The sequence below is a fragment of the Vipera berus genome (genome assembly GCF_964194415.1).
Source record: "Vipera berus genome assembly, chromosome: 1".
In the NCBI taxonomy this organism is placed as follows: domain Eukaryota; kingdom Metazoa; phylum Chordata; class Lepidosauria; order Squamata; family Viperidae; genus Vipera; species Vipera berus.
In genome coordinates this window covers 353270425-353297294 of record NC_138202.1, presented here as the reverse complement: position 1 = coordinate 353297294, position 26870 = coordinate 353270425, and the positions used below count along the sequence as shown (strand labels likewise).

At 44.1% G+C, this 26870-nt stretch overlaps 1 protein-coding gene across 1 annotated transcript; it reads left to right on the top strand.

Annotated features, from left to right (window-relative positions):
* DUSP14 (dual specificity phosphatase 14) lies at positions 1-26870 on the top strand. Its single transcript, XM_081346624.1, has 2 exons — positions 1-70; positions 25880-26870. Exon 2 carries the CDS (start codon positions 25983-25985, stop codon positions 26577-26579), a length of 597 nt encoding a protein of 198 aa, XP_081202750.1. The 5' UTR covers positions 1-70; positions 25880-25982; the 3' UTR covers positions 26580-26870.

The window sequence follows — 26870 nt, the reverse complement described above, 5'->3', positions numbered from 1 at the left end:
CAGTTCATAAGCCCTCGGAAGGAGCCAGAAGGCACACCAGCGCCTTTGGGCCAGCGCATCTCCAGGACCGGTAAGGCATGGGGTGGCCAGGGACTGGAGAGGGAAGGAGGGATTGTGTGTATGTGTGTGTGTGTGTGGGGGGGTGTCCTGTGAAAAGGGGAACCCCAAACCAGGGCATGCTAGGACAAAGTCCATCTCTTTGCAAGGCAGGAGGTGGGGGCAGAGAAGGGGTGAAACTGTGTGCACATTGTTGTTGACAAGTGATCTGGGAAGTGGTGCTGGGAGTCCAAGTAGTGTAGAAGGAGGAAGAGGAGGAGGAGGAGGGTGTTGTTTTGGTGTTTTGTTGTTGTTTTTTTGGAGGGATGGGGACTTAACCTTTCTCAGGAGCAAACAGCATCCAGCTGTCCATGATCCCACTTACCTCTCCTCCTCCCCATCCGCTTGCTCTGAAGGTTGCCCAAAATGAGATGCGGCTGGGATTTTGAGTTGGGGTGTTTTTTTGAGGGGGGTGGGAAATTAAAGTAACAGGACTTGGTGCGAAACTGGCTCGGCTTCCGATAGCAAGGATCTAGATATTATATATTTTTTGGCGGGTGGGGTGGGGTGGAGAAGGAAGCCTTTGAACTGCTGTTTTCATCCCTGCCCGTTTCTTTGTCGTGAGTGTTATTGGGTGGGGGAGCCAGGGGTTGCTTTTTGGGGGGGGTGCCCTCTGGGTGATAAGGAGGGGGGAACTATCTCGAGCCTGCTTTGGGGCGGGGGTTCCCACCCCCCCAAAGAGTCCTTCCAAGCGCTAATAAAGTCGGTGGAAGCTCGGAGATGCCACCCCTTACCTTGCGAGGACTTTTTTTTTGTGGGGGGGGGGGAAACAGAGCGGAAAAGCAGCGACGCTTTAAGCCAGATCGATTTTCCCAGCCTTCGGTCCTCTCCGGCGTCTAAAGGAAGAGAGAATGAAAATAAATTAAACTACAGGATCTTTTTAAAACAAAATTAAGAAACGGAGCGTGGCGTTTTGGAGATGCTGGATCTCTCCCCCCCCCCACCACCTCCGCGCTCCGGCTTCCAATCCACTCTGGCTTCCCCCCCCCCCCTCTTCTTTTTTTTCGCCTTAGTCGAGACAACGCAGGTGATGTGTTGGTGTTTGTGACTGATTTGGGTAGTTGCGGAATGGTGTGTTGTTGTTGTTGTTGTTGTGTTTTCACCCCCCCACCACCACCTCAATCTCTGACAAACTTTGCAAGCAGGTTTGCGGTTATTGTTTTCAATAGCCAGCATTTCCTCCCGAAGATTGGGAGCCCCCTCGACCAAAATATAGGCTGCATGTTTTGGGGGGTGTTTTCCTCCCCCCCAAAACGATGGCTGATTTTCAGAACTATGCTGTAAATAAAGGGTCAGTCTTCTCGTTTTTAGAGAGACAAAGATGGGAGAGGAGAGAAAGATGGGAAGGGGAAAAAAACATTTTATCGTGGGAAGAAGGTGTAAGTGATGCATTGTGTTAAACCGGGTTGGGTTTGGGAGGAAGGAGCCGTTAAGCCACGATGAGGTTGATCCTTGTGCTAAGTCACAAACAATGGTTTACAAGCCAGGATGACTAGGTTCGTGAAGCCAGGCCGGATTCACTAAGGCTTCTTTCAGTGTGAGAACTCAGCTAAAGAGGAATCAAACCCAGGATATCAGGAAATTAAAGAGGTTGGAACATCTTAAAATATTATTTTTTCCCCCTACTTTTTATATCCTGTCTTTCAGAAGCCTGAGGCACCGTACATACTGCTCCCTCTTCTTGTTTTTCCCCCTCAAAACAACCCAACAAAGTAGGCTGGGATGAGAAAGAATGACTGGTTCAAAGTCATTTTATGCATCTCCATGGCTGAGGCTACATTTGAACCCAGGACTCCTCATTCTTGGCCCAATCACACATCACACTGACGGTTTTGGCATGTTCTGAGTTACTTTGATTAGAGACACTCAACTCATTCCTTTGGGGCTGTTTAGGATTACAATCCCTTCAATCCCTCGCTACTCAGTTTGTGGCCTGGGCTAATGGGATGTGGAGTCCACAACATCTGGAGAGTCCCAGCTGGCCCCAGCATGTGGAATAACAGGATTGGAAGATACGAGACTGTGGCTTGAAGACTCTTTCAATAGACACATCTCACGTACTGCAGTGTTTCTGAGATTTGATCACTTTGAGATGTGTGGACTTCAACTCCCAGAATTCCCCAGCCTGCATGAATTCTGGGAATTGAAGTCCACACATCTTAAAATGGCCAAGATTGAGAAAGAGCCATTTACTCTGTTGCTATCCTGTTTCTCAATTCAATTATTGCTTCCAAAACCGATTCAGTTTTTAAAAGGAGGCTGTGTGTTTAGGCTGGCAAGCAAAGCCAGCTTTAGCTCGAGTGGTCCTCGACCTACAACCATTCGTTTAGCAACCGTTACAACAGTGCTGAAAAAGTGACTTGCAACCTGTCTCACTCTTAACAACCGTTGCAGCATCCCTACGGTCATGTGATCAAAAATTAAGATGATTGACAATTGGCTTGCATTTACAACAGCCACAGCTTCCCGGGATCACGCGATTGCCATTGGTGACCTTAGGATTTGCGTAACGACCACATGTTTCACTTAACGACTGCAGTGATTTGTTTGACAACCGTTACAAAAAAAAGGTACGGTACTCACCTTGCTTAGAAGGCCCCAATTGTGGTCTTAAGATGAGCACTGCATCAACGCAAATAATTTTCCAAATGCTGGGATGCCATGGTGGAGTGTTCGGAAAAGATGTGGCTTGAGAAAGACGTGGCCATGCACAGTCAATGGGGAAGCCAGATTCACTTTATAACCAAGTTACTAACTTAACAACTGAAGTGATTCACGTAACAACTGTGGCAAGAAAAGTTGGCATTTTTATCTGTTGAGTTCTTCTCAAGGACCTGGGATAGACAGATGTTGATGTTTTGTGATGTTGGATATATTGGGGCAGAATGTCCACTATTCTGAGTAAAGCTGCCTTTTGCAATTGACTGATGGGGATTTGGTCAATGCTGATGGGGTTCAAGTGGTGCTTTAGTTGTTGCTATTATGGTTTGTCACACAGTCAGCCAGATGTTCAGGCTGGATTTGGCATTTTTTTTTCCAAATGGGCCCAAACTCTCTTAACAACTGTGTTGCTTAGGAATGGAAATTTTGCGTTCAGTTGTGGTCATAAGTCAAGGACCATTTCAGACAAATGACTGTCCAGTCTCTTTTTAAAAACCTCCAGTGTTGGAACACCCACAACTTCTGGAGGCCAGTCGTTCCTCTGATATGTGCACGTGTTTGTGTAAACCTTTTTAAAAAAAAAAACACCATGCATCTTATTTATCTGTCACAAGGGATTGAATGGAAGACTTGAAAAACGGGAAACTGAGTAGAAATCAGACGTGATGGATTTTGCTCGCTCTAATAATAGAAGCCAGGGAAAGCTTCATGGTGGTGCAGCTTTTGGACTTAGGTGGCATTTTCCTTGAAGAGTGTGAATTATTGTACCCAGGAAATCCCAGGCCTGTAGGCTAGAATGGGAAGGGTAAAAACATCCTGGAAGAAGACAAAATATTTCCCTATTATTGTTTAGAAAAGGACATGGCCATGAGGTCATCAGGAGCTGAGTCAAAGTAGACTTTCCCCCTTTTTTAATGACAGTGGAAGAAAGAGGTGTATTTTTCAGCTACGGTATAACATCCGATTCAAGGGTACATTTGTTTAATGAATAATGATGTAATTAGACATCTCATCACAGCACCGTTCAGCAGATGGATGCTCCATCTTAAGCGTTTTTCAGTCTTGGAAACTTTAAGCTGTGTGGCCTTCAACTCCCTTTAAAGCCAACAGGCTTTAAGATGTGCAAATGTCACTCCCAGGAATCCTTCGTCTACATGCTTTGTGGACTTCAACTCCCAGAATTCCCCAGCCACCATGCTTTAAGATGGGTGGACCAATCCATATTGGTTTAAGTCTGCAGCTGCTGTGAGCTACATTTTTTGTTGTTGCTGCTATTATTATTGGTTCATTGCATAGTCAGCCAGATGTTCAGACAGGCAGTTTTTTATCCACCTGTTGGTTCCTTCCCAAGAACCTGGAATAGACAGATGTTGATGTTTTATGATGTTGGATATGTTATTGCAGAATGTAAGCTGTTCTGAGTAACTTTTGCAATTGACTGATGGGGATCTTGTCAGTGCTGATGGCGTTCAATTGGTGCTCCAGTTGTTCTCATGGTTTGTCACACAGTCAGCCAGATGTTCAGGCTGGATTTGGCAGTTTTATCCATCTGATGAGCCCTTCTCAAGGATGTGGGGCAGGCAGATGTTGATGTTTCATGCTGTTAAAGAGATGAGTAAAGCTGCCTTCTGCAATTGACTAATGGTGATTTTGTCAATGCCAAGGGTGTTTAACTTTGCATGCCACCCAACTCACAATGACTGTAGGTGGCTCACCACAAGCAAACATTACATTATCAGGTATTACAATAATATCCTATTTCTCTGAAAATAAGACCTAACTGGAAAATAAGCACTAGCATGTTTTTCAGGATGCCCATAATATAAGCCCTACCCCCAAAATAAGCCCCAGTTAAGATTGTCAGCCAGACGAACGCATTTAGTACCGTGTTTCCCTGAAAATATGATCTAACTGGAAAATATGCCCTAATACGTCTTTTGGGGCAAAAATTAATATAAAACCTGGTCTTATTTTCAGAGAGAAACAGGTATCAATAGTACAGGAGTGGGAAATCACAGGTTTTATTAGTGTCATTGCAGCCACTTTTCTGTATACCCTGAGAAAATATTTAAAGCAGAAACATGGATGTGCCCGTGAGAATTACTAAGCCCACAGATAACTCTTTAAATGTCCTCCTCCAACAAAAGGGCTTCTTCCCCCACCCCCAACTCGAAGAATCCTTCACTTTCATTCAGTCTTTCTCAACCTTCAGGCTGGGCAATTCTGGGAGTTGAAGTCCACACATCTTCACAATTGAGAAGCACTGGTTTAGATAAAAGAGAAATTAGCAATCAGCAAAGCATCCCCTGGTGTGTAGAAAAGGTGAAATGTGTGTACAGGTAGTCCTTGACTTGCAACCATTTGTTGAGTGACCGTTTGAAGTTACAATGGCCCTGAAAAATTGGCTTAGGACCGTGTTTTACACTGACGACCATTGCAACATTTCCATGGTGATGTGATCAAAGTTCCGGTGCTTGGCAGCCGATTCATATTTATGACGGCTGCAGTGTCCCTGGGGTCATGTGATCGCCTTTTGCGATCTTCTAACAAGCAAAGTCAATGGGGAAGCCGGATTCACTTAACAGCCGCGTTACTAACTTAACAACTGCAGTGATTCATGGCAAGAAAGGTCATAAAATGGGGCAAAATTCACTTCACCACTGTCTTGCTTAGCATCAGAAATTTTGGGCTCAGTTGTGGTTGTAAGTTGAGGACTATCTGTTTACAATTGTTGTAACGTCCTTGTGGTCAGGTGATCATGTACTTACGACGGTTGCAGAGTCCCAGGGTGATCCCCATTAATGACCTTCCCAGCTGGCTTCTAACAAGTAGAGTGAATGGAAGAAGCCGGATTCACTTAACAACTGCATGATTCATTTAGCAACCATAGTGAGTTGTTTCATGACTGGCAAAAATGGGTGCAAAATTGGGCAGGAGACATTTAATAACTGCCTCATTTAGTGATGGGAGTTGCAGTCTGACTTGTAGTCATAAGTCAAGGTCAACCTATACAAGCCTTCTTCCTTGAATGAACTTGGCCACTGGATTTTAACTGGGGTTTTTAGTGTACAGGGTGAATTTAATACTTTTTAACTGGTTTTAACTTTTGTATGTTTTGATTTTTAATTCCCTGTAAACCGCCCTGAGTCCTCAGGGAAAGGGCGGTATACAAATGCAACTAAATAAATAAATAAATAAATTAATGCAGTGTTATCAGAATGGAGCCACTGTCTTCTTAAAACCAAAATTTAGGGGTCAGCGAGTTAATTTGAATCCACTGAAAACTGCCATAATTCTGCTAATAACTAAATCGGCTCATAGGAAGATGTTTTCCATTATTATATCAATGCTCCTTATTTGAGAATAAAATGCAGTGCTCCTTGAAAGTAAATATCTTATCCTTCTGCTCCATTTGTTTAGGCCTGTTGGAGATGCAGAGAAGAAGTTTAATTCAAACTTTAATTAAACTTAATAGAAACCACTTTATTTCAGATTTTGAATTATTTGAAATGCTGTTGAAATTCAAGGTTTGTTTGTTTTTTAATGCCATTTCAAAATTGCTATTTTGTTTATTAAGTGAGTTACTCATGAGAAATACTACAGAGGCAATTAGTCATAATGAACTTAAATCTCGTTAATTAGTTTCAGCGCAGTTTGGTCTGGGAAGTTCCTCCTGAATTATAAATTTAATATACTACTGCCTAATAAAAGTATTTTTATGTGCTGACACGTAACACATGTTAAATAATAATAATAATAATAATAATAATAATAATAATAATAATAATAATAATAATAATAATAATAATAATAATAATAATAATAATAATAATAATAATTTGGAAGGGACCTTGGAGGTCATCTAGTCCAACCCCCTGCTAAGGCAGGAAACCCTATACCACTTCAGACAAATGGCTGTCCAGTCTCTTCTTAAAAACTTCCAGTGTTGGAGCATTCACAGCTTCTGGAGGCAGGTTGTTCCACTGGTTAATTGTTCTCACTGTCAGGAAGTTTCTCCTTAGTTCTAGGTTGCTTCTCTCCTTGATGAGTTTCCTTCTGTTGCTTCTTGTCCTGCTTTCAGGTGCTTTGGAGAATAGCTTGACTACCTCTTCTTTGGGGCAGCCCCTGAGATATTGGAACACTGCTATCATGTCCCCCCTCACCCTTCTCTTCATTAAACTACACATACCCAAATCCAGCAACCGTTCCATTTATGTTTTAGCCTCCAGTCCCCCAATCATCTTTGTTGCTCTTCTCTGTACTCTTTCTAGAGTCTCGACATCTTAAATCTTAAAATGTTCCCTATTTTGGAGCTTGTCGGGTGGCAAATTGGAAACTGGAGTGGGGTGCCTCAGTGCTTCGTGTGAATTAAAGTTGAATTTGTCTACGGAGATTCTCAGCCTTGCAGGCCATGGTTATCCCAAAAAAGGTGCTTTTTGAAAAGGCATCTGGTCACCTTATAGGTGGTGAATTTGCCTTTTTGTTGATGAAGGATAAGTGGAAATCCTATTTATTTGATGTTCAAACCTCTTTCCCTATACAAACCCATACATGCTGTATTATGTTGTCATCATGAACCCTATTCATTTTTTAGAATTGTTTGCATGTAGTCACCTCATACTTGCTCTTCTCTGCACTCTGCATTCTTTCTAGAGTCTCAGGATTTGAAATGAGGTCTGCATCAATTCTTGCAAAGCAGTAGAAATAGTGAAACCCAAGTGCTACTTTAAGATTGTGGCTTTTCTCCATCCACTCTTACTTACTGGGTCATTGGTTTCAACGGACAAAAGAAAATTGAGAAAAATCTTTGCATCGCAACAGGTAGTGCCCTGAGAAGAAAAATGTGGGCAGGGAGGGAAGAAATATTATTAATATTAATTAGTATTAATATTTTGCCTCCAGGCCCTTCAAGGTGTATAATATCCTGGGTATAGACTTAAGCCAGAGTAAATTGTTGCATTCTGAAAAAGATCCTGGATGTGCTTTTAATTAATAGAAGGGAATGTTTTTCTGGATTCCAGAAAAACGGTGCCCAACAAACTTCGATAAAGTCTGAATTTATGGTTGGGTACACCAACATTTGCTAGGTTCCATTCTCACTCTATGCTTTACACCTCAAGTCTCCTGTCCAGGGAAAGTGTGAAAGCTGCAGGCAACACGGGTAGTCCTCGACTTACAACAGTTCATTTAGTGACAGTTCAAAGTTACAATGGAACTGAAAGAAGGGACTTATGACTGTTTTTCTCACTTATGACCGCTGCAGCATCCCCATGGGCAGGGGTAGGCAGCCTTGGCTCTTTTATGACTCCTGGACTTCAACTCCCAGAATTCCTGAGCCGGCATGGCTCAGCATGGAAACCTCTCCCTTTCTCCTCAGCATGGCTGGCTCAGGAATTCTGGGAGTTGAAGTCCACAAGTCATAAAGCGGCCTAGGCCTAGGCCAGGGGTAGGCAACCTTGGCTCTTTTATGACTCGTGGACTTCAACTCCCAGAATTCTTGAGCCGGCATGGCTCAGCATGGAAACCTCTCCCTTTCTCCTCAGCATGGCTGGCTCAGGAATTCTGGGAGTTGAAGTCCACGAGTCATAAAAGAGTCAAGGTTGCCTACCCCAGCCCATGGGCATATGATCATAATTCAGATGCTTGGCAACTGACTCACATTTATGACGGTTGCAGTGTCCCGGAATGATGTGATCTCCTTTTGCAACCTTCTAACTAGCAAACTCAGTGGGCAAATCAGATTCACGTAACAATCGTGTTCCTAACTCAACAACTACGCTTAACAATTGTGGCAAAAAAGTCATAAAATGGGGCCAAAACTCACTTGACAGCCACTTAGCAACAGAAATTTTGAGCTCAGTTGTTTACACTGTCTGTATTCTTCAGTTTTCCCTGGGGGTTTGAAAATTTGGGGAACAAGTGAGTATTTTTCAGGAATGGTGCTTTGTCATTCCACATTATACTCTGAAACTATTTTTGGAAAACTGGGATACAGAATGCCAACTCCAGACAAAACCTCAGACTCCAGGTCCAAAGTCATTTTGGGGACAAACGTTTCCTGATTTAAATTTATCCAAACATTCCAGCACACGCTGAAGCTTTTAATTGTAAACTTGTATTGATGTGCACAACTTAATCTTTCTTTTATGGTTTTAAAATCAAGTTCTTCTGATTGGTATTACTGACTGTGTTTCATGATTTTAATACACACGTTGCCCTGAGAGTTTTAACTAGAGGGCAAAGAAACATGTTTTCTAAACCAACCCAAACAGGTGAATTTAAAAAACGGTGATTGTTTTGTAGCGTTCATGGATTTTGCCTGCTCATTTAACAGACCAGGAAGAGATTGTGCTGCAAGACTTAAATTGGGCCATAACAATATTCATCCTTCATGCAATCAGACCCCTGCGTTGTAGCCAAGATATTCCATATTTAATTATGAACGTTTTGTCCTTAAATATATGCATATTTAAATGCTATTTCACTTCAGTCCTCATAAAGATCTGATTCCTTTTTTTTATGAAATAGCCATTTTCCTTCTAAGATGATCTTGTCTGCAAAACTCCAGACAAGCAGCCGAGAAATGCAGATAATTAATGCTTTGTGGTCATCTGGATGATCGCCATCCAGTGCTGTAGCCTTCCCTTCATCGACTTTATAAAGCAGGTGTTTGCTGACTAAGAAAACATAAATATTTTATCTTTAAGAAAAAGAGGAACAGAGATTTTTTTTAAAAAATATATAATTTTATTAAGGATTTTAAGTAATTATACTAAAAATGAATACAAACTGATATTAGAGAAAGAGAGTAGAAGGGAAAGAAAGAATAAAAAGTGCAGGAAGAAAGAAAAAAGGAGAAAGGAGAAAATATAATAATGAAAAAGAAAAATGTCTAAAGAAGTGATTTCCAACTTTATTCACGAGTACTGTTAGTCCTCAACTTACTTTCCACAACTGAGCCCTAAATTTCTGTTGCTAAGCGAAACATTTGTTAAGTGAACTTTGCCCCATTTTTACCACCTTTCTTGCCACAGTTGTTAAGTGAATCATTGTAGTTATTAAGAGGGAGTCAAGCTATTCTCCAAAGCATCTGAAGGCAGGACAAGAAGCAAGAGATGGAAATTGATCAAGGAGAGAAGCAACCTAGAACTAAGGAGAAATTTGACAGTTAGAACAATTAATCAGTGGAACAACCTGCCTCCAGAAGCTATGAATGCTCCAACACTGGAAGGTATTAAGAATAGACTGGACAGCCATTTGTGCCTGAGCAGGGGGTTGGACTAGATGACCTCCATGGTTCTATTCTATTATTCTATTCTATTCTATTCTATTCTATTCTATTCTATTCTATTCTATTCTATTCTATTCTATTCTATTCTATTCTATTCTATTCTATTCTATTCTATTCTATTCTATTCTATTCTATTCTACTCTACTCTACTCTACTCTACTCTACTCTACTCTACTCTACTCTATTCTATTCTATTCTATTCTATTCTATTCTATTCTATTCTATTCTATTCTCATTATTGGCAGTGTTGATACAGCACTCAACAGCTTCAAAACCCGTCAATTTCAGTATTCAACATATTTTGAAGCCAAAATCTTGTCCTGGCATTTGTATTTCTCCTGGTAGTCAATGCACAAGGAAGAACTTGCTGGTGTTGGCTGCCTCATGATTTGCTATTTCTACTGGTCAAAGTAATGGGTCACGTAGTGAGTCACTTGGTTTTCTTGGTACTCGTTGGTTTTAGCATTTATCGTGTCTTCCAGGATGAATTACTGATGTATTGTAGTTAGTAACTTCAGTAGCTCCCTTCTTCAAAAATTTCCTTTAATATTACTGATGTTACATTTTTTTAATATCTTTCTGCAAGTCCCATTATTATTTGACATCAGGCGTCTATATTTTTCCCCCTGCTTAAAATCTTTAGTCCCCTATAGTGTCCGGTTTCTAAAATCATCACTTATATTTTGTTATGACTTGTAATTGCCAGGAGGACCAAAATAAGTTTATTTCCCTAAAACGCTAATACATAATCAAGTCCTACTCTTTCTCTCCGCTAACCATTTGTAGAATAAATTCCAGCTTTGGTAATATTTTGTTTCTTCTTTGTCTTTGAGCCTCATAGTTAGTCTGTCCATCTCAGCGCATTCCAGTATTTTTTTAATTACTTCTTCCTCTGATGGTATTCGTTCATTCTTCCAACATTGCACGTAGGTTATTCTTGCTGCCGTTATAATATGTAGAACCAAATATAAATTTTGCTTATTAATCTTTTCTGGTACTATACCTAACAAAACAAATTCAGGATTAAATACCACATGTTCTCTTAATATTTTTTCTAACCAAGCATGTATTTTTTTTCCAATAGGCCTTTACTTTGTCACATGTCCACCAGATATGATAGTACATACCTGAATTATGTTGACATTTCCAACATTTATCTGACACATTTTTAAACATTTTTGCTAATCTTGCTGGTGGCAAGTGCCATCTATAAAACATTTTATATAAATTTTCTTTATACGTAGTTGACATTGTCAATTTATAATTTCTCTCCCATAATTTTTGCCATGTTTCTAATTCTATATTATGACCAAAGTTTTTCGCCCACCTTGTCATTGTCTCTTTAGTTTGTTCACTTTCCATCTCTAAAATTAACAAAAAATTATACATTTTCTCAATTAGTTTCTCATCAGAAGTTAACAATATCTTATCAAATACAGTTTGTTCTTTATAAAATCCGTACAATTTCACATCTTTTTCATATCTATTTTGTATTTGTAACAATGCCCACCATGACATGTTGATGCCCTGATTTTCCAGCTCTTGTTTTGATTTTAATTTTAATTTTATTTATTTTAATTCCATTTATATCCCGCCCTTCTCTGAAGACTCAGGGCGGCTTTACAAACTTAGCAGTAGCCTTCATTCTATGTATATGCCTGCTTATTAGGGCTTTCACACACACACCCAAGCGGCATTATTACAAAGTCAGCTTATTGCCCCCAACAATCTGGGTCCTCATTTTACCTACCTCGGAAGGATGGAAGGCTGAGTCAACCTTGAGCCTGGTGGGATGCGAACCTGCAATAATTGCAGGCAGCTGGTGTTTTATCAAAATCTAACAAATTTGGGTGTGAGAAAGCTTCTGTCGTTGATAACCACCCTGGAATTTTTACATATATTTTAGTTTTAATTTTTCCCATACTATTATCAAAGCGTTTCTAATACAGTGATTTTGAAAATACTTGTGAATTTTGTTTTTCCCGTACCACAAAAAAGCGTGCCACCCCAATTGTAAGTCATGTCCCTCCAAATATAACAACCTTTTATTCCTAAGCATTATCCATTCTTTCATCCATGTTGATACGCTGATTGAAAAATTAACATATGTATGTAGAGAAAAAAAACAATAAAAAGCTTACTATTAAAAAAGAATAAAATAAGTTTATTTCCCATGAGAAGTTGTTGATATCTTTCTATAGCTAATTCCAAAATCTTATAGTAAAAGTCAATATTCCATATTGATCTGGACCTTCAATCCATTTATAATTTTCTTACACAGTCTTATTTAGCTTTTTGCTCTTTATTTCAAATTCCTTAAATTCTTAAGCCTATAATTATTTTTTCCGTTGTTCATAATTAAACTCAACAACTCACCCACTTTTCAACCTGCGGTTCTGAAGGTCTCTAATAGCTTTAGAACCATTAAAAGGCAATTTCCAAAAGTGATTAGAAAGTCAAGTTTGTGAAGTTAGTGTCCTTTAGTGTCCATAGAGGTTGCAAACAACATGGCTAATCCTATCACCTCCTGATGCTCAAACTCTATAGAAAACTGCTTTCCTGTGGTCTGATTTCAAGGAATAGCCACCTGGAGCACATGTGGGCAATCTCCTGTTCTCTCCTTATCCAGAGAGGTTCCAAGGAATTGGTCTACTCATTAGTTTCTTGGTCTTTGCCATGGTCATTGGCTCCACTTTCACCGAGCCATCTTCAGTTGGCCATACATCCCTCAAAAGCCAGGAACAGGGGTTTTTTTTAATGGACATAAGTAAATATTTCAATTTATTGGTGGTTTGGTTATACCTAGTGGGAGAGATAAAGGGGAAGATGTAGGTAGAGCTACTCCCATAAAGGGGAAGATGTAGGTAGAGCTGCCCTCTAACTAGGCAATGCAACCTCCAGATCTCCCAGAGGATAATAGGACTTGTAGTCCAAAATGTCTGGAAGCTTCAAGTGCAGGAAAACTGCTGACTTGGAGCTCAGAGGCATCACAAAGAAGTGTCATCTTCCTTGTTATCTACTTTTTTTTTAAAGGATAGCTTTAGCTTCCTTACAGAGGAACTGACATTTATCACAGGGTGAAGGTTAAAGAGGCCCATTGACTCAGCTCTGACTTTTGTTGAAAGCATCTTTTGTTTTAGCAGCAGTGTGATCTGTCAGTGACTTCTTCCAGATGTTTATTTATCTATTAGTCTAGCCTACATTTCCTGGTGCCTCCTAACAAGTGATTCTGCTTATTTTCAGATCAAAAGTTTGATTAAGTGGTAGCACCCAACAGAGCAATAGGAGAATCTCAAAGCCCTAAGTGTTGGTGGATACTTTCCTATAGGAGTTTTTGGGAACACAGCTAGTCCTCACAATCTGTCAGGTGCACCATTTGTTCTCTGGTGTCCTGCCATCATGCTGAGGAAGAAGGGGGGATGGCGTACTTGGGATTTTTGGCTTCTGCTCTTCGCTTGGGAATTAGGGAAGTGGACTGTCTTTGGAGATGGAACGGACTCCTTCCCAGCCAGTTCTCACCAGGTTCCAAGGCTGTCGCACCCTGAGAGGGAGCTGTTACCTGCCTGGCACCTCAGCATTCTCAAAACATCTTCTTGGCATCACATTGGCTGTCAGTGAGCTGGTTGGGGGGGGGGAGGGTTGGGACTGGCAAACCGGAATGATGGCTTTATGCTTTGTGCAGGACCTTCAGATTCTGCCTGACTTTACTGCATCTAGTTTCTCTCAGTAAAAGTTGTTTTGATTCAATTCGATGGATTCAAGAGTTGTACTTTCCTGAGGGGAGCCGACTGGGGCAAGTCTGACGCAACCAATGGTGGGATTCAGATGATTCACCTGGTTCAGTAGAACTGGCAGCTAATTTTTTGTTGACTTTGGCGAACTAGCTGATGCCCTAGCCTAGGCCTTTTTTGCAAGGCTCAGATCGGGCCACTGGCAGCGCATGGATGCCACTTCCGGGGAGGCCTCCCAGGCCCAGAACGGCCCACTGGAAGTGCATGATTCATTTAACAACTGCAGTGATTCACTTAACAACTGTGACAAAAAGGTCATAAAATGGAGCAAAACTCTTGCTTAGCAACAGAGATTTTGGATTCAATTGTCATAAGTCAAGGACTGTCTGTAGCGTAGAAATAATTTGCCATTGTCTTCTAAATTTTTTCTTCCTGTGCCTAGCTAGTCCTTCTACATCTTGAAACCTTCCAGGTAAATTAGTAAAATCTTCATGTCAAGCTAGACTTTATTAATTTCATGGATATATCCTTGGGGAATCAATGGGCAATAATAATAAGTTGGTTGGTTGAATGATTGATTGATTGAGTGCCTGGGAGTTGGTATCAACTCTTAGTGATTACGTTAAATGGATTTTCTCTGGGATGAGTAATCTAAAATGCAGGTGGCATAAGGCAGAGTTATCACGCAGAATAACAGAGATGGAAGGGACCTTGGAGGTCTTCTAGTCCAACCCCCTGCTCAAGCAAGAAACCCTAGATCATTTCAGACAAATTGTAATTCAATCTCTTCTTAAAAACCTCCAGTGTTGGAGCACCCACAACCTCTGGAGGCACGTCGTTCCACTGATTAATTGTTCTAATTGCAGGAATTTCTCCTTAGTTCTCTCCTCAATTGACCAAAACTGAAGGCCAGACATGGAATACTGCATTCAGTTTTGGTCACCACATTCCACAAAAGATGTTGAGACTTTGAAAAAAAGTGCAAAGAAGAGCAACTAAGATGATTAAAGGCCTGGAGACTAAAACACATGAAGAACGGTTGCTGGATTGGGGTTTGGCCAGTCTAGAGAAAAGAAGGACTGGGGTGGGGGGAACATGACAGCAATATTCCAGTATTTGAGGGGCTGCTACAAAGAAGAGGGGGATCAACTTATTTTCCAAAGCACCAAAAGGCAAGATGAGAAACAATGAATGGAAGGTAATGAAGGAGAGGAGCAACCTGAAATTAAGGAGAAACTTCCTAACAGTGAAGTCAATTAACCAGTGGAACAGGTTGCTTTCAGACGTTGTGGGTGCTTCATCACTGGAGGTTTTTAAGAAGAGACTGGACAGCCACTTGTCTGAAATGGTATAAGATCTCCTGCCTGAGCAGGGGGTTGGACTAGAAGACCTCCAAGGTCCCTTCCAGCTCTATTCGGACTGATTGATTGACAACTTGATTGGACGGATAGGAAAACTGTGGTAGTTAGGGCTTGGATTTTGAAGAATACCAGTCGAATACACTTCAAAAAGTTTTTCTTTCCCCTTTCTAAAATTACTTTGATAGAACAACTGAACTGTCCTTGCTCAGGAGTATGGACTGATTTCTTTGCCTAGGTATTCCAAGCATGCTGGCTGGAGAATTCTGGTAATTGATGTCCACTCATCTCAGAGTTGCCAAGGTTGAGAGACACTGCTATGGGATGTAGAAGTCTCTTTAAGTTAATTGCAGGGTATGATGGAATTAAAAGTAGCCACTATCTACATTTCTTGACTTAAGAAACTCAGGAGCTACCACAAAGAAGAGGGAGTCAAGCCATTCTCCAAAGCACCTGAAAGCAGGACAAGAAGCAACGGATGGAAACTAGTCAAGGAGAGAAGCAACCTAGAACTAAGGAGAAACTTCCTGACAGTTAGAACAATTAACCAGTGGAACAACCTGCCTCCAGAAGTGGTGAATGCTCCAACACTGGAAGTTTTTAAGAAGAGACTGGCCAGCCATTTGTCTGAAATGGTATAGGGTTTCCTGCCTGAACAGGGGGTTGGACTAGATTATTATTATTATTATTTATTTGATTTCTATACCGCCCTTCTCCCCAAGGGACTCAGGGCGGTTCACAGGGCATATATAAATAGCAGTACAAAAATTAAAAGAAAATTAAACCAATGCCCAATTAAAATACAACAATGATAGAATAATAAAAACCAATTAAAAACCCATATACCCCTATCAGGCCAGACCAGCTAATTCAAATAAATGGGTCTTCAACCCGCGACGGAAGGATCGAAGGTCCGATGCCGTCCGGAGCTCAACCGGCAGTTGGTTCCATAATGCCGGAGCACCCACAGAGAAGGCCCTCCCCCTGGGGGCCACCAGTCGACATTCCCTGACCGGAGGCACCCTGAGGAGGCCCTCTCTGTGGGCACGCACAGGGTGGAGGGGAGTTGACGCCGGCAGCAGGTGGTCCTCGAGGTATCCCGGACCCATGCCATGTAAGGACTTAAAGATCATAACCAAGACCTTGAACCTCACCCGGAAGACAACTGGTAACCAATGTAGCTCGCGGAGCAAAGGTGTAACATGGGAGTACCGGGAAACTCCCAAGACAACTCTCGCGGCCGCATTCTGTACCAGTTGGAGCCTCCGAGTAGTCTTCAAGGGAAGCCCCATGTAGAGAGTATTACAATAGTCTAGGCGAGAGGTCACGAGCGCATGAGTGACCGTACACAGGGCATCCTGGTCCAGATAGGGCCGCAACTGGCGCACCAGGCGAACCTGGGAGAAAGCCCCCCTAGTCACGGCCACTATATGATCTTCCAGAGTAAGTCGCGAATCTAGGAGGACTCCCAAGTTGCGAGCCCTATCCACAGGGGGTAAAAGCTCACCCCCCATAGAAAGCGATGGAACATTTTGAATGTCCCGGGATGCTGGAATGTACAGCCACTCAGTCTTGTCAGGGTTGAGTTGAAGTCTGTTCCTCCCCATCCAGACCCGAACCGCCTCCAGGCAACGGGACATCACAGCGAGGGCATCACTGGGGTGGTTTGGGGTCGAAATGAAAAGTTGGGTATCATCGGCATATTGATGACCTCCAAGGTCCCTTCCAACTTTATTATTATTATTATTATTATTATAAAACAGGCTGTCTGGGGAGCAAGGGAACTATAACTCCAGGGAACCCAGGCCTATTGGGCTATGGAAAAATAATCTCCATGTGAGGTCGTTGGTGCTCTCTGAGCTTGGTTGTTTTTTTGCAGACATTTCATTACCCAGCTAGGTAATATTATCAGTGCACCTTAATCTCCATGTTCTGGGACAGTATGTTTCAAACTGAGTAAATTTAAAAATGTGTACTTCAACTCCCACAATTCTTTAACTAGCACCCAGGCTTGAGGAATTCTGGGAGTTGTAGTCAACACATCTTAAAATTGCCGAGTTTTTTTTTAAAAAACAACAACACTGTTTTAAAGATAATTGCCAGCCTCAGAAGCTAACCAAATGCAGTCATTTTTATCCATTTGCTATTTTAAAAGTCTGCAGATTTTTCTCACTTTGTGTTGCTGTTGTTGCAAGCATGTGAAAGATAAATATAATGAAAGATGCTCATTCTGTTGTTTGGGGTTTATTTCTATCCCTGCTAATCCCAGGGGTGGCATTTGGTTCACGGTCTGGCATAGATCCCAAGTCTCATATTCTCAGGCTAAAATGTTTCTCCTCAGAGGCAAAGCTGGACCCAGTGACGCTCTCTGGGTCAAATTGCATCAAACAAAGGAGACATACAGCCTAAGCCACGCAATAGATTTGTGGAGTGTATGTGTCCATAAGCAGTCAAAAACACTTTGTTTTTTGTAATGGCAAATCATGGAGCTGCAAGTGGGAGAGAGTTTGGTCTAGTGGGGAAGGTACCAGGCTAGAAATGAGGAGACTGAGTTCTAGTCCTGTCTTAGACATGAAAGCCAGATGGGCAACTTCAATCAGAATAGAGCCTGATTGAATAACAGAGATGGAAGGGACCTTGGAGGTCATCTACATGGCCTGGGTCCGGGATATCTGAGGGAACACCTGCTGCCGGCATCAAATGCCCTTCGCCCAGTGCGCTCCCACAGGGAGGGTCTGCTCAGGGTCCCGCCGGTAAGAGACTGCCGGCGGATGACACCCAGGGATAGGGCCTTCTCGGTGGGAGCGCCTGCCCTCTGGAACCAGCTGCCGGTGGAGCTGAGAACTGCCCCCGACCTTCGATCATTCCGCCGGGGCCTGAAGAACTGGCTCTTCGAGCTCTCGGGCCCAGACTGAGGAGGAATTTTTAATTTGGGGTTCTTTTTAACTGACTACAGGGTTAATTTAATATTTTTTAATTTGGTTCTTAATTTTTGTATTTTGGATTTTTAATTCCCTGTAAACCGCCCTGAGTCCTCAGGGAATAGGGCGGTATATAAATATAACTAATAAAAATAATAATCTAGTCCAACCCCCTGCTCAAGCAGGAGACCCTATACCATTTCAGATGGATGGCTGTCCAGTCTCTTCTTAAAAACCTCCAGTGATGAAGTGCCCACAACACAATCTCTTCTTTAAAAACCTGCAGTGATGAAGTACCCACAACTTCAGAAGGCAAGCTGTTCCACTGGTTGATTGTTCTCACTATCAGGAAATTCCTCCTTAGTTCCAGGTTGCTTCTCTCCTTGATTAGTTTCCATCCGTTGCTTCTTGTCCTGCTTTGGGCGCTTTGGAGAATAGCTTGACTCCCTCTTCTTTGGGGCAGCCCCTGAGATATTGGAAGACTGCTACCATGTCACAAAACACCCCACCCAGTCCTCCTTTTCACTAGACTGGTCATAACCAATTCCTGCAATCGTCCTTTATATGTTTTTGCCTCCAGGCCTTTAATCATCCTGTTCTTAATCGGTTGCTCCTCTTTGCACTTCTTACTTTGGGCCAATCACCAAGAGATTGTGAGTTCTAGTCCTGCCTTGGACACAAAAGCCAGCTGGATGACTTTGAGCCAATCACTAGGAGACTGTGAGTTCTAGTTCCACCTTATAGGTGGTGACTTTGCCATTTGTTGATGAAGGCTAAGTGGAAATCCTATTTATTTGACGTTCAAACCTCTTTCTCTACACAGACACCTACATGCTGTATTATTTTATCATTAACTTTATTCATTTTTAAAACTGTTTGCGTGTAACCCTGACCTCATAGCCCAACATTCAGCATGTTCTCTAGATGATCATGGTTTCAATTCTTGCCATTTCCAGCAATGCTGTGATGCTATCAACTCTGTTTCTTTGAACAGGTGGTCCTCAACTTACAGCCATTTGTTTAGTGACCGTTCACTAAAGTTACAACAGCACTGAAAAAAGCGACTTAACGACTGTTGCAATATCCCCATATGATCAAACTTTGGTCACGTGATCCCCTTTTGCGACCTTCTGACAAGCAAAATCAATGGGGAAGCCAGGTTCACGTTACAACCAGGTTACTAACTTAACAACTGCAGTGATTCACTTAACAAGAAAGATAATAAAATAGGGCAAAAGTCACGCAACGAATGTCTTGCTTAGCAATGGAAATTTTGGGCTGAATTGTGGTTGTAAGTCAAGGACCACCTGTATTTTTTTTTGTATGCACATAAAAGAAGGGGAGGCTGGTGATGTGGCTGTGTGAAGTTGTTTTCATCATTTTACCTCCCTAGAAGCAGTGCTGGTGGCCTCCATGTGTGGCATGCAATCCGTAATGAAAACTAAACCCTCCATATTTGGGGCTGTGTTCACGCAACAGGCTTAGACGGATCAGTTATAATTCTGGAGGAGTGTTTCTCAATTTTGGCAGCTTTCAAATGTGTGGACTTCCAGAATTCCCTAGCCAGCATGAGGAATTCTGGGAGTTTATTTTTTTATTATTTATTTATTAGTTGAATTTATATACCGCCCTATTCCCGAAGGACTCAGGGCGGTTCACAGGGCAGTTAAAACAGTACAAAAAAGAATAAAATGGAATTAAATTAGTACAAGCCCACAATTCATAATAACAATAAAATTAAAATTTTAAAATTAATTTATATAATTTAGTATAATTTAATTAAAATACTTTAAAATTTAAAATCCCTCAGTCCAGGCCAGACAATTCAAATAACCAGGTTTTTAAGTCCCGGCGAAAAGAGCGAAGGTCGGGGGCAGTCTGAAGCTCCATCGGCAGTTCGTTCCAAAGGGCGGGCGCACTCACAGAGAACGCCCTCCCCCTGGGAATCACCCGCTGGCAATCTCTAACCGGCGGAACCCTAAGGAGGCCCTCCCTGTGGGCGCGCACAGGACGATGGGAAGCTGATGCTGGTAGCAGGTGCTTCCTAAGGTAATCCGGACCCATGCCATTTAGGGCTTTATAGGTCATCACCAGCACCTTGAATCTCACCCGGAGGGCAACTGGAAGCCAATGCAGCTTGCGGAGAAGAGGTGTTACACGGGACTATCGGGACACTCCCATTACTACTCGCGCGGCTGCATTCTGCACCAGCTGAAGCCTCCGAGTGGTCCTCAAGGACAGCCCCATGTAGAGAGCATTGCAATAGTCTAACCGGGAGGTCACGAGCACATGAGTGACTGTACGCAGGGCATCCTGGTCCAGATAGGGCCGCAATTGGTGCACCAGGCGAACCTGGGCAAAAGCCCCCCTGGTCACGGCTTCTATATGATCTTCCAAACTGAGCCGTGAATCCAGGAGAACGCCCAAGTTACGAGCCCTATCGACGGGGGGTAACACCTCACCCCCCCATCATTAAAGATGGAGAAGAGTGATTCACTCGAGATGCCGATACGCACAGCCACTCAGTCTTGGCAGGATTGTGTCGGAGCCTGTTTCTCCCCATCCAAACCCGAACCGCCTCCAGGCAACGGGACATCATGTCGAGTGCATCACTGAGTTGGTACGGGGTGGAAAGAAAAAGTTGGGTATCATCAGCGTACTGATGATACCCCACCCCGAAACCGCGAATGAGCTCACCCAGCGGCTTCATATAGATGTTGAACAGGAGGGGAGAGAGGACCGACCCCTGAGGAACTCCACAAACGAGAGGCCTCAGGGTGGACCTCTGCCCTCCCGTCAACATCGATTGCGAACGGCCCAGGAGGTAGGAGGAGAACCACCGTAAAACAGTGGCCCCCACTCCCAACCCCCTGAGACGTCGCAGCAGGATACCATGGTCGATGGTATCAAAAGCCGCTGAGAGATCTAAAAGGACTAGGACAGAGGAACAACCCCTGTCCCAAGCCCGCTAGAGATCATTCATCAGCACGACCAATGCCGTCTCCGTGCTGTACCCGGGCCTGAAACCCGATTGGTACGGGTCCAGATAATCAGTTTCCTCCAGGAACAGAGGAAGCTGATGTGCTACTACACTCTCAACAACCTTTGCCAAAAAACGGAGGTTGGAGACCGGACGATAGTTATTCAAAATGGCTGGGTCCAGGGCAGGCTTCTTGAGAAGGGGTCTCACCACTGCCTCCTTCAAGGCAGCAGGAAAGACACCCTCACTCAAAGAGGCAGATATCACTGCCTGGAACCAGCCTCATGTCTCCTCCCGAGCTGAATAAACCAGCCAGGAGGGGCACGGGTCCAATAAACAGGTGGTAGAGCTCAGCCTTCCCATAATCCTGTCCACCTCCTCAGGAGACACAGGATCAAACTCAGTCCAGATAATACTACTCTCAAGACCGCTCGATTCCTCCCCATCAGACTCTGCCCAGTCAGAGTCCAAACCGGTCTGAATCTGAGCAATTTTGTCCGCCAGATGCTGGCTAAACTCCTCAGCCCGCCCCTGTAAGGGCTCCTCCCTCACCTCCTGATTAAGGAGGAAACGGGTTACCCTAAACAGGGCGGCCGGGCGATTATCTGCAGACGTGATGAGGGCCGCGAAGTAATTAGACTTCGCCGTCCTCATTGCCACGAGATAAGACCTAATAAAAGAACTTAGTCACAATCGGTCAGATTCGGATCGGCTGGATCTCCAACAGCTCTCCAGACTCCGTCTCCGACGCTTCATCTCCCGTAGCTCCACAGAAAACCATGGAGCCCATCGAGATCTGCGCCGGGTCAGGTGTCGCAAGGGTACAACACGGTCAAGTGCCTCGGTGGCGGCCCTCTCCCAAGCCTCCACCAAGGCATCGGCCGGGCTGTGAGTGAGGGAGACAGGTATAGACCCAAGCACCGTGTGGAACCGTTCTGGATCCATCAGGCGCCTGGGGTGGAACCACCTGGTCAGCTCCGCAGCCCAGCAGCGAGGGGTAGCGTATTGGAAGACCAGCCGTAGGAGGTGATGAGCGGACCATGACAGGGGGACAATATTTGGTGAGCCCCCTCCCAGATCATCAAACCACTGCCCAGATAGGAAAACCAGGTCGAGAGTGTGACCCCCTCCATGGGTCGGACCCTGAATTATCTGGGTCATGTCCATGGCCGTCATGGAGGCCATGAACTCCCGAGCTAACTCTGATGACCCGCCCAGGGATGGAAGGTTGAAATCACCCAGAACCATAAGTCTGGGGAATTCAACCACCAGCCCTGAAAGGGTGTCGAGAAGCCCGGGCAGGGCCGTTGCAACACAGCTGGGCGCCAGGTATGTCAGCAACAAGCCCAACTGAGCCCCAGAGCCACACCTCAGAAGGAGCGACTCACTCCCACCAATCTGTACGACAGTGGTCTCCCGTGGGTATAAGGTCTCCCATATAACCACCGCCACACCCCCACCCCTACCCTGAGCCCGTGGCCAGTGTAGCACACAGAAACCTGGAGGGCAAAGCTCAGTCAGAGGGACACCTCCCTCTGGGCCCAACCAGGTTTCCGTAATGCATGCCAGATCCGTGCGCTCCTCCTCGATCAAATCTCGGACGAGGGGAGCTTTGTTCACCACGGATCTGGCATTGAAATACACCAGTCTAAGCTCAGGGACCCGATCTCCCTCACCCCCGGATAAACAGGTATCAACCGGAGGGTCGGAGCACGCTACCGCTTGGAGACAGCGGGGGCGTGATCCCAGATGTTGGTATGGCCCTCCGTGCAGCCGCCTGCTACCATTCCCAATCGTCATGGGGATAGGAAACCCCACCCCACAGCCGGAAGAACCAGAGGTCCCCAACCCCAAGCCCGTCTCGCCGGGAACCGTCTCCGGCCTGGACTGACAGCCGGTTGATAAAATACCCTTATCCCTCCCACCTCTATCATTCGCCCCCCTCCCTAACCCCCTAAAACAACCGGCTAAAAAACATAGTAGGGGCTTTTTAATCCGATTCAGCCAACAGCCCCTATCTATGCCCAACCACCTCTCAGGGTCCCAACAATTGGGCCCGTCCTCAAGGGAGGTGGAACACAAGGCGGTAGGTCGTGCCCAGGAGGCAGGAACTCTCCTGAGAGTTGAAGTCCCCCTGACTTAATATTGCCAAAACATTGATTTTGAACAGGGGTCTTCAAACTTGGCCCTTTTAGGACTTGTGGACTTCAACTCCCAGAATTCTTCAGCCAATTCCTTAATCCTTTCTCCTTTCAGGGAATGCTTTGTTAACAGGATGATCACAGTGGATAAACAGCTTGTCAATTTTCCCTCAGTAGATACTGAAAGATATCCCAAAGGTGCTTTTTCAGGAGGCAACTGGGCTTCCTTTGTTTTTCCTTCGAAGACGTTTCACTTCTCATCCAAGAAGCTTCTTCGGCTCCGACTGGATGGTGGGGAATGGAAGAATTTATACTCCTTGCAGACAGCTGGACATTTGCCTGCTTTTAGAGAGTCGTTGAGGCCACTTGGAGGTTTACCTGTGTTCTCAAGGTCACCTGAGTGGTGCAAATGGGTGTGGAGCCTTCCTGGAACTGCTGAAAGGACTGGGTTGTAGACTGGAGATAGGTGATGTCTTGTATCCCTCCCCCTCTTTTGAGAGAGGGCTGTTCAGTTTTGACACACGCTTTCAAAGCAGCCGGTCCTCTCTGTCCACAATGTGGACTTTGCTTGTCTTCGAGAGAGCGGCCTTTGTCTTTTACTGAAAGATATTAAGATATTTTCAGTAGCGTCAACCCCTTTGTCTTACGCCAAGGGCGTCCAGCCTTGGCAACTGTGGATTTCAACCCCCAGACTCCCCCATACTGGCTGGGGAATTCTGGGAGTTGAAGTCCACAAGTCTTAAAGTTGCCTTACCCTTGCCTTATGCTAATCTTTTTCCCTGGTGTCAAAAGAACAAACGTCGTTTAGAGAGAACAAATTAAACGAACTGAGCAGAGACAGGCGGGTCAGTCTTGTGGCAATGCACAGCAGGCAGGTAGCCGTGGCTGATGATGTGTTCTGGATAAAAATAGCATCTTGTTTTTTCTTTGAGAAAAGCTGAAAGGTCCGTACGTTAAGACAACGAAAGAGAACAGTGGGGAGTTGAGGAAGAGGACGTCAAATTATTAGCCCGAATCTGAGCCTGCTCTATCTTTGTTTATTTTGAAATAGATATTTATTTATTTATTTATTTTATTTTAATTCCATTTATATCCCGCCCTTCTCCGAAGACTCAGGGCGGCTTACAAGCTTCCTTATTTTGATCTCTTTATTGCTGACAAAACTGGCTTCTAAATGTAATCTTTGGGAAACGAAAAGATAGCAGCAGCCTTGGGAAGACCCTGAGGGTAGCAGAAAGTCCGAAAGTGATGAAAATAGTGGATCATCCCCCCAAAATCAGCGAGAGCTAAAGGATGCTTTTTTTTGTTTTTTATGGTTCGGGATTGGCTTAAATGAGTCTGGGGGAAATAATTCAGAGTCACATCAATGGAAAAGAGTGAAGAAACTAGAACAGGCAGTTCTCAACTTAAAATCGTTCATTGAGTGACAATTTGAAGTTACAACAGCAGTGAAAAAAATGACTGGTGACTTTTTGACACGACCGTTGCAGCATTCCCGTGGTCACAATGGTCAAAATTCGGATGCTTGGCAATTGGCTCATATTTATGACGGTTGCATTGTCCTGGGGTCATGTGATCCCTTTTTGTGACCTCCTGACAAGCAGAGTCAGTGGGGAAGCCAGATTCACTTAACAACTGCAATGATTCACTTAATATCTGAGGCAAAAAAAAAGAAGTCATAAAATGGGGGGGGAAGTCTCTGTTTTCCTTAGCGATGGAAATTTTGGACTAAATTGGGGGTCGTAAGTTGAGAACTACCTGCTATCTGTATGGGTTCCCTTCTGCTTTTACATGTGGTCCTTGTCTTACAACCATTACTGAGTCTGGAATTATGGTCTTAAGTCACTGCGGTTGTTAAGCAGATCACCATGTGACTATGCCTGATTTTACGATCAATTTGTGGCAGTTGTTAGGCAAACACCATGGTCATTTACAAATCCATTTTATTCAATGGACTTTTTTGTTGTTGCCAGAAACCAGAAGTCAATGGCGGAAAAACATTGAAAATTATGGTCACATGACTCTGGGATACTGTAAATGGCAGGCGAGCTGGTTGCTAAGCACCCAAAATATAATCATGTGACCAGGGATGTTTGTCACAAGTAGCTTTTGGGGGGTCGGTTGTAACTTTGAAGAACCGCTAAGTGTCCGGTTGTAAGACGAGAACTATCTGTACTATCCCAGGTCAGGTGTGGGCTACTAGTAGGACTAATTTTCCAGTCGTTTCCAGTTGCCACAGGGCCTTGCATATTTGGCAAGCGAGACAGTTTGGTCTAGTGGTTAAGGCACCATGTTAGCAAGCAGGAGATTGTGAGTTCAAGTCCTGCCTTAGGCATGAAAGCCAGCTGGGTAACTTTGGGCGAATCACCAAAAGACTGGGAGTTCTAGTCTTACCTTAGGTGTGAAAGTTGGTTTGGTGATTTTGGCCCAATTACCGGGATGTGGTGAGTTCTAGTCCCCACTCCCCTTAGCCATGAAAACTGACTAGATGACTTTGGGCCGGTCATTCTCTCTCTCAGCCCAGCCCACCTCACAGGATTGTTGTTGTTGTGGAGAAAATAGGATGTGTTGGCTATGTTCCCTGCCGGTGGGATATAAAGAAGTAAATAAATAGTAAAATTAATCAGCATTGTCAGATAAACCAGACTATGGCTGTTTTCTCACAAAAACTAAAAGTCGGTCTTTCTCTGCATTTGGCAGGTGGAAGAAAACACAACGTGTGGTACATCATCAAGAAAACAAAAAAAGAAGGTTCCGGAGAATCCATCTAGCATGAAAGTCTGAGCAGCCAGGCATTTTTCCCATGACAGCACGAAGACACTACACTCTGCCACGAACTCTCTTAACACCTCGCTTTTATTCTGAAGGGACGATGGCTGGCATTGCCCAAATCACCCCCTTCCTGTACCTCAGCAAAGGCAGCGTTGCCTCCAACCGCCAGCTGCTCTTATCCCGCGGCATCACCTGCATTATCAACGCCACCGTCGAACTCCCGAATCTCAACTTCCCCGACTTTGAGTACGTCCGGGTGCCCGTGGCCGACATACCCAGCGCCCCCATTTCTCTCTACTTTGATGGCGTGGCAGACAAGATCCAAAGCGTGGCTCGGAAGAATGGTGTCACTTTGGTCCACTGTGCGGCCGGGGTGAGCCGGTCGGCCACGCTGTGCATCGCTTACCTGATGAAGTACCAAAACGTCACCCTGTACGAGGCCTACAACTGGGTCAAATCCAGGCGCCCGGTGATCCGGCCGAACGTGGGTTTCTGGAAGCAGCTGATAGACTACGAGTGGGAGCTGTATGGGCGGAACAGCGTGAAAATGGTACAAACTCCTTATGGGATGATGCCGGACGTTTACGTAAGGGGAGGAAGGGTCTTTGTGCCTTACTGGGGGATCTGAAGAGAGGAAGCTGGAGCAGATGGTGGCGAGGCTCCTTAAACTGGCCAGATTGGAGGGACCTTCTACCCCTGTTTGGAGAGCACCCCACCTCATGGCTCCAACTTCTTTTGGGTCAGCTGAACCTCAGAAGCATCTTCAAAGCACTAAACCAGCAACCTCTTAATCAAGGGGGCCTTAATCCTACATCCTGCAGAATCACTTTTGTAAGGAAAATTGCCTTTCGCATCTGTAAAGTGGACTCTGCAAGTTCATTTCAAGGAGTAGAATTCACACGGTGTCAAATCACTTAAA

Bases quoted from the DNA above. Each gene is read 5' to 3' on its own strand.
- DUSP14 (XM_081346624.1), top strand. From the start codon at position 25,983: ATGACAGCACGAAGACACTACACTCTGCCACGAACTCTCTTAACACCT.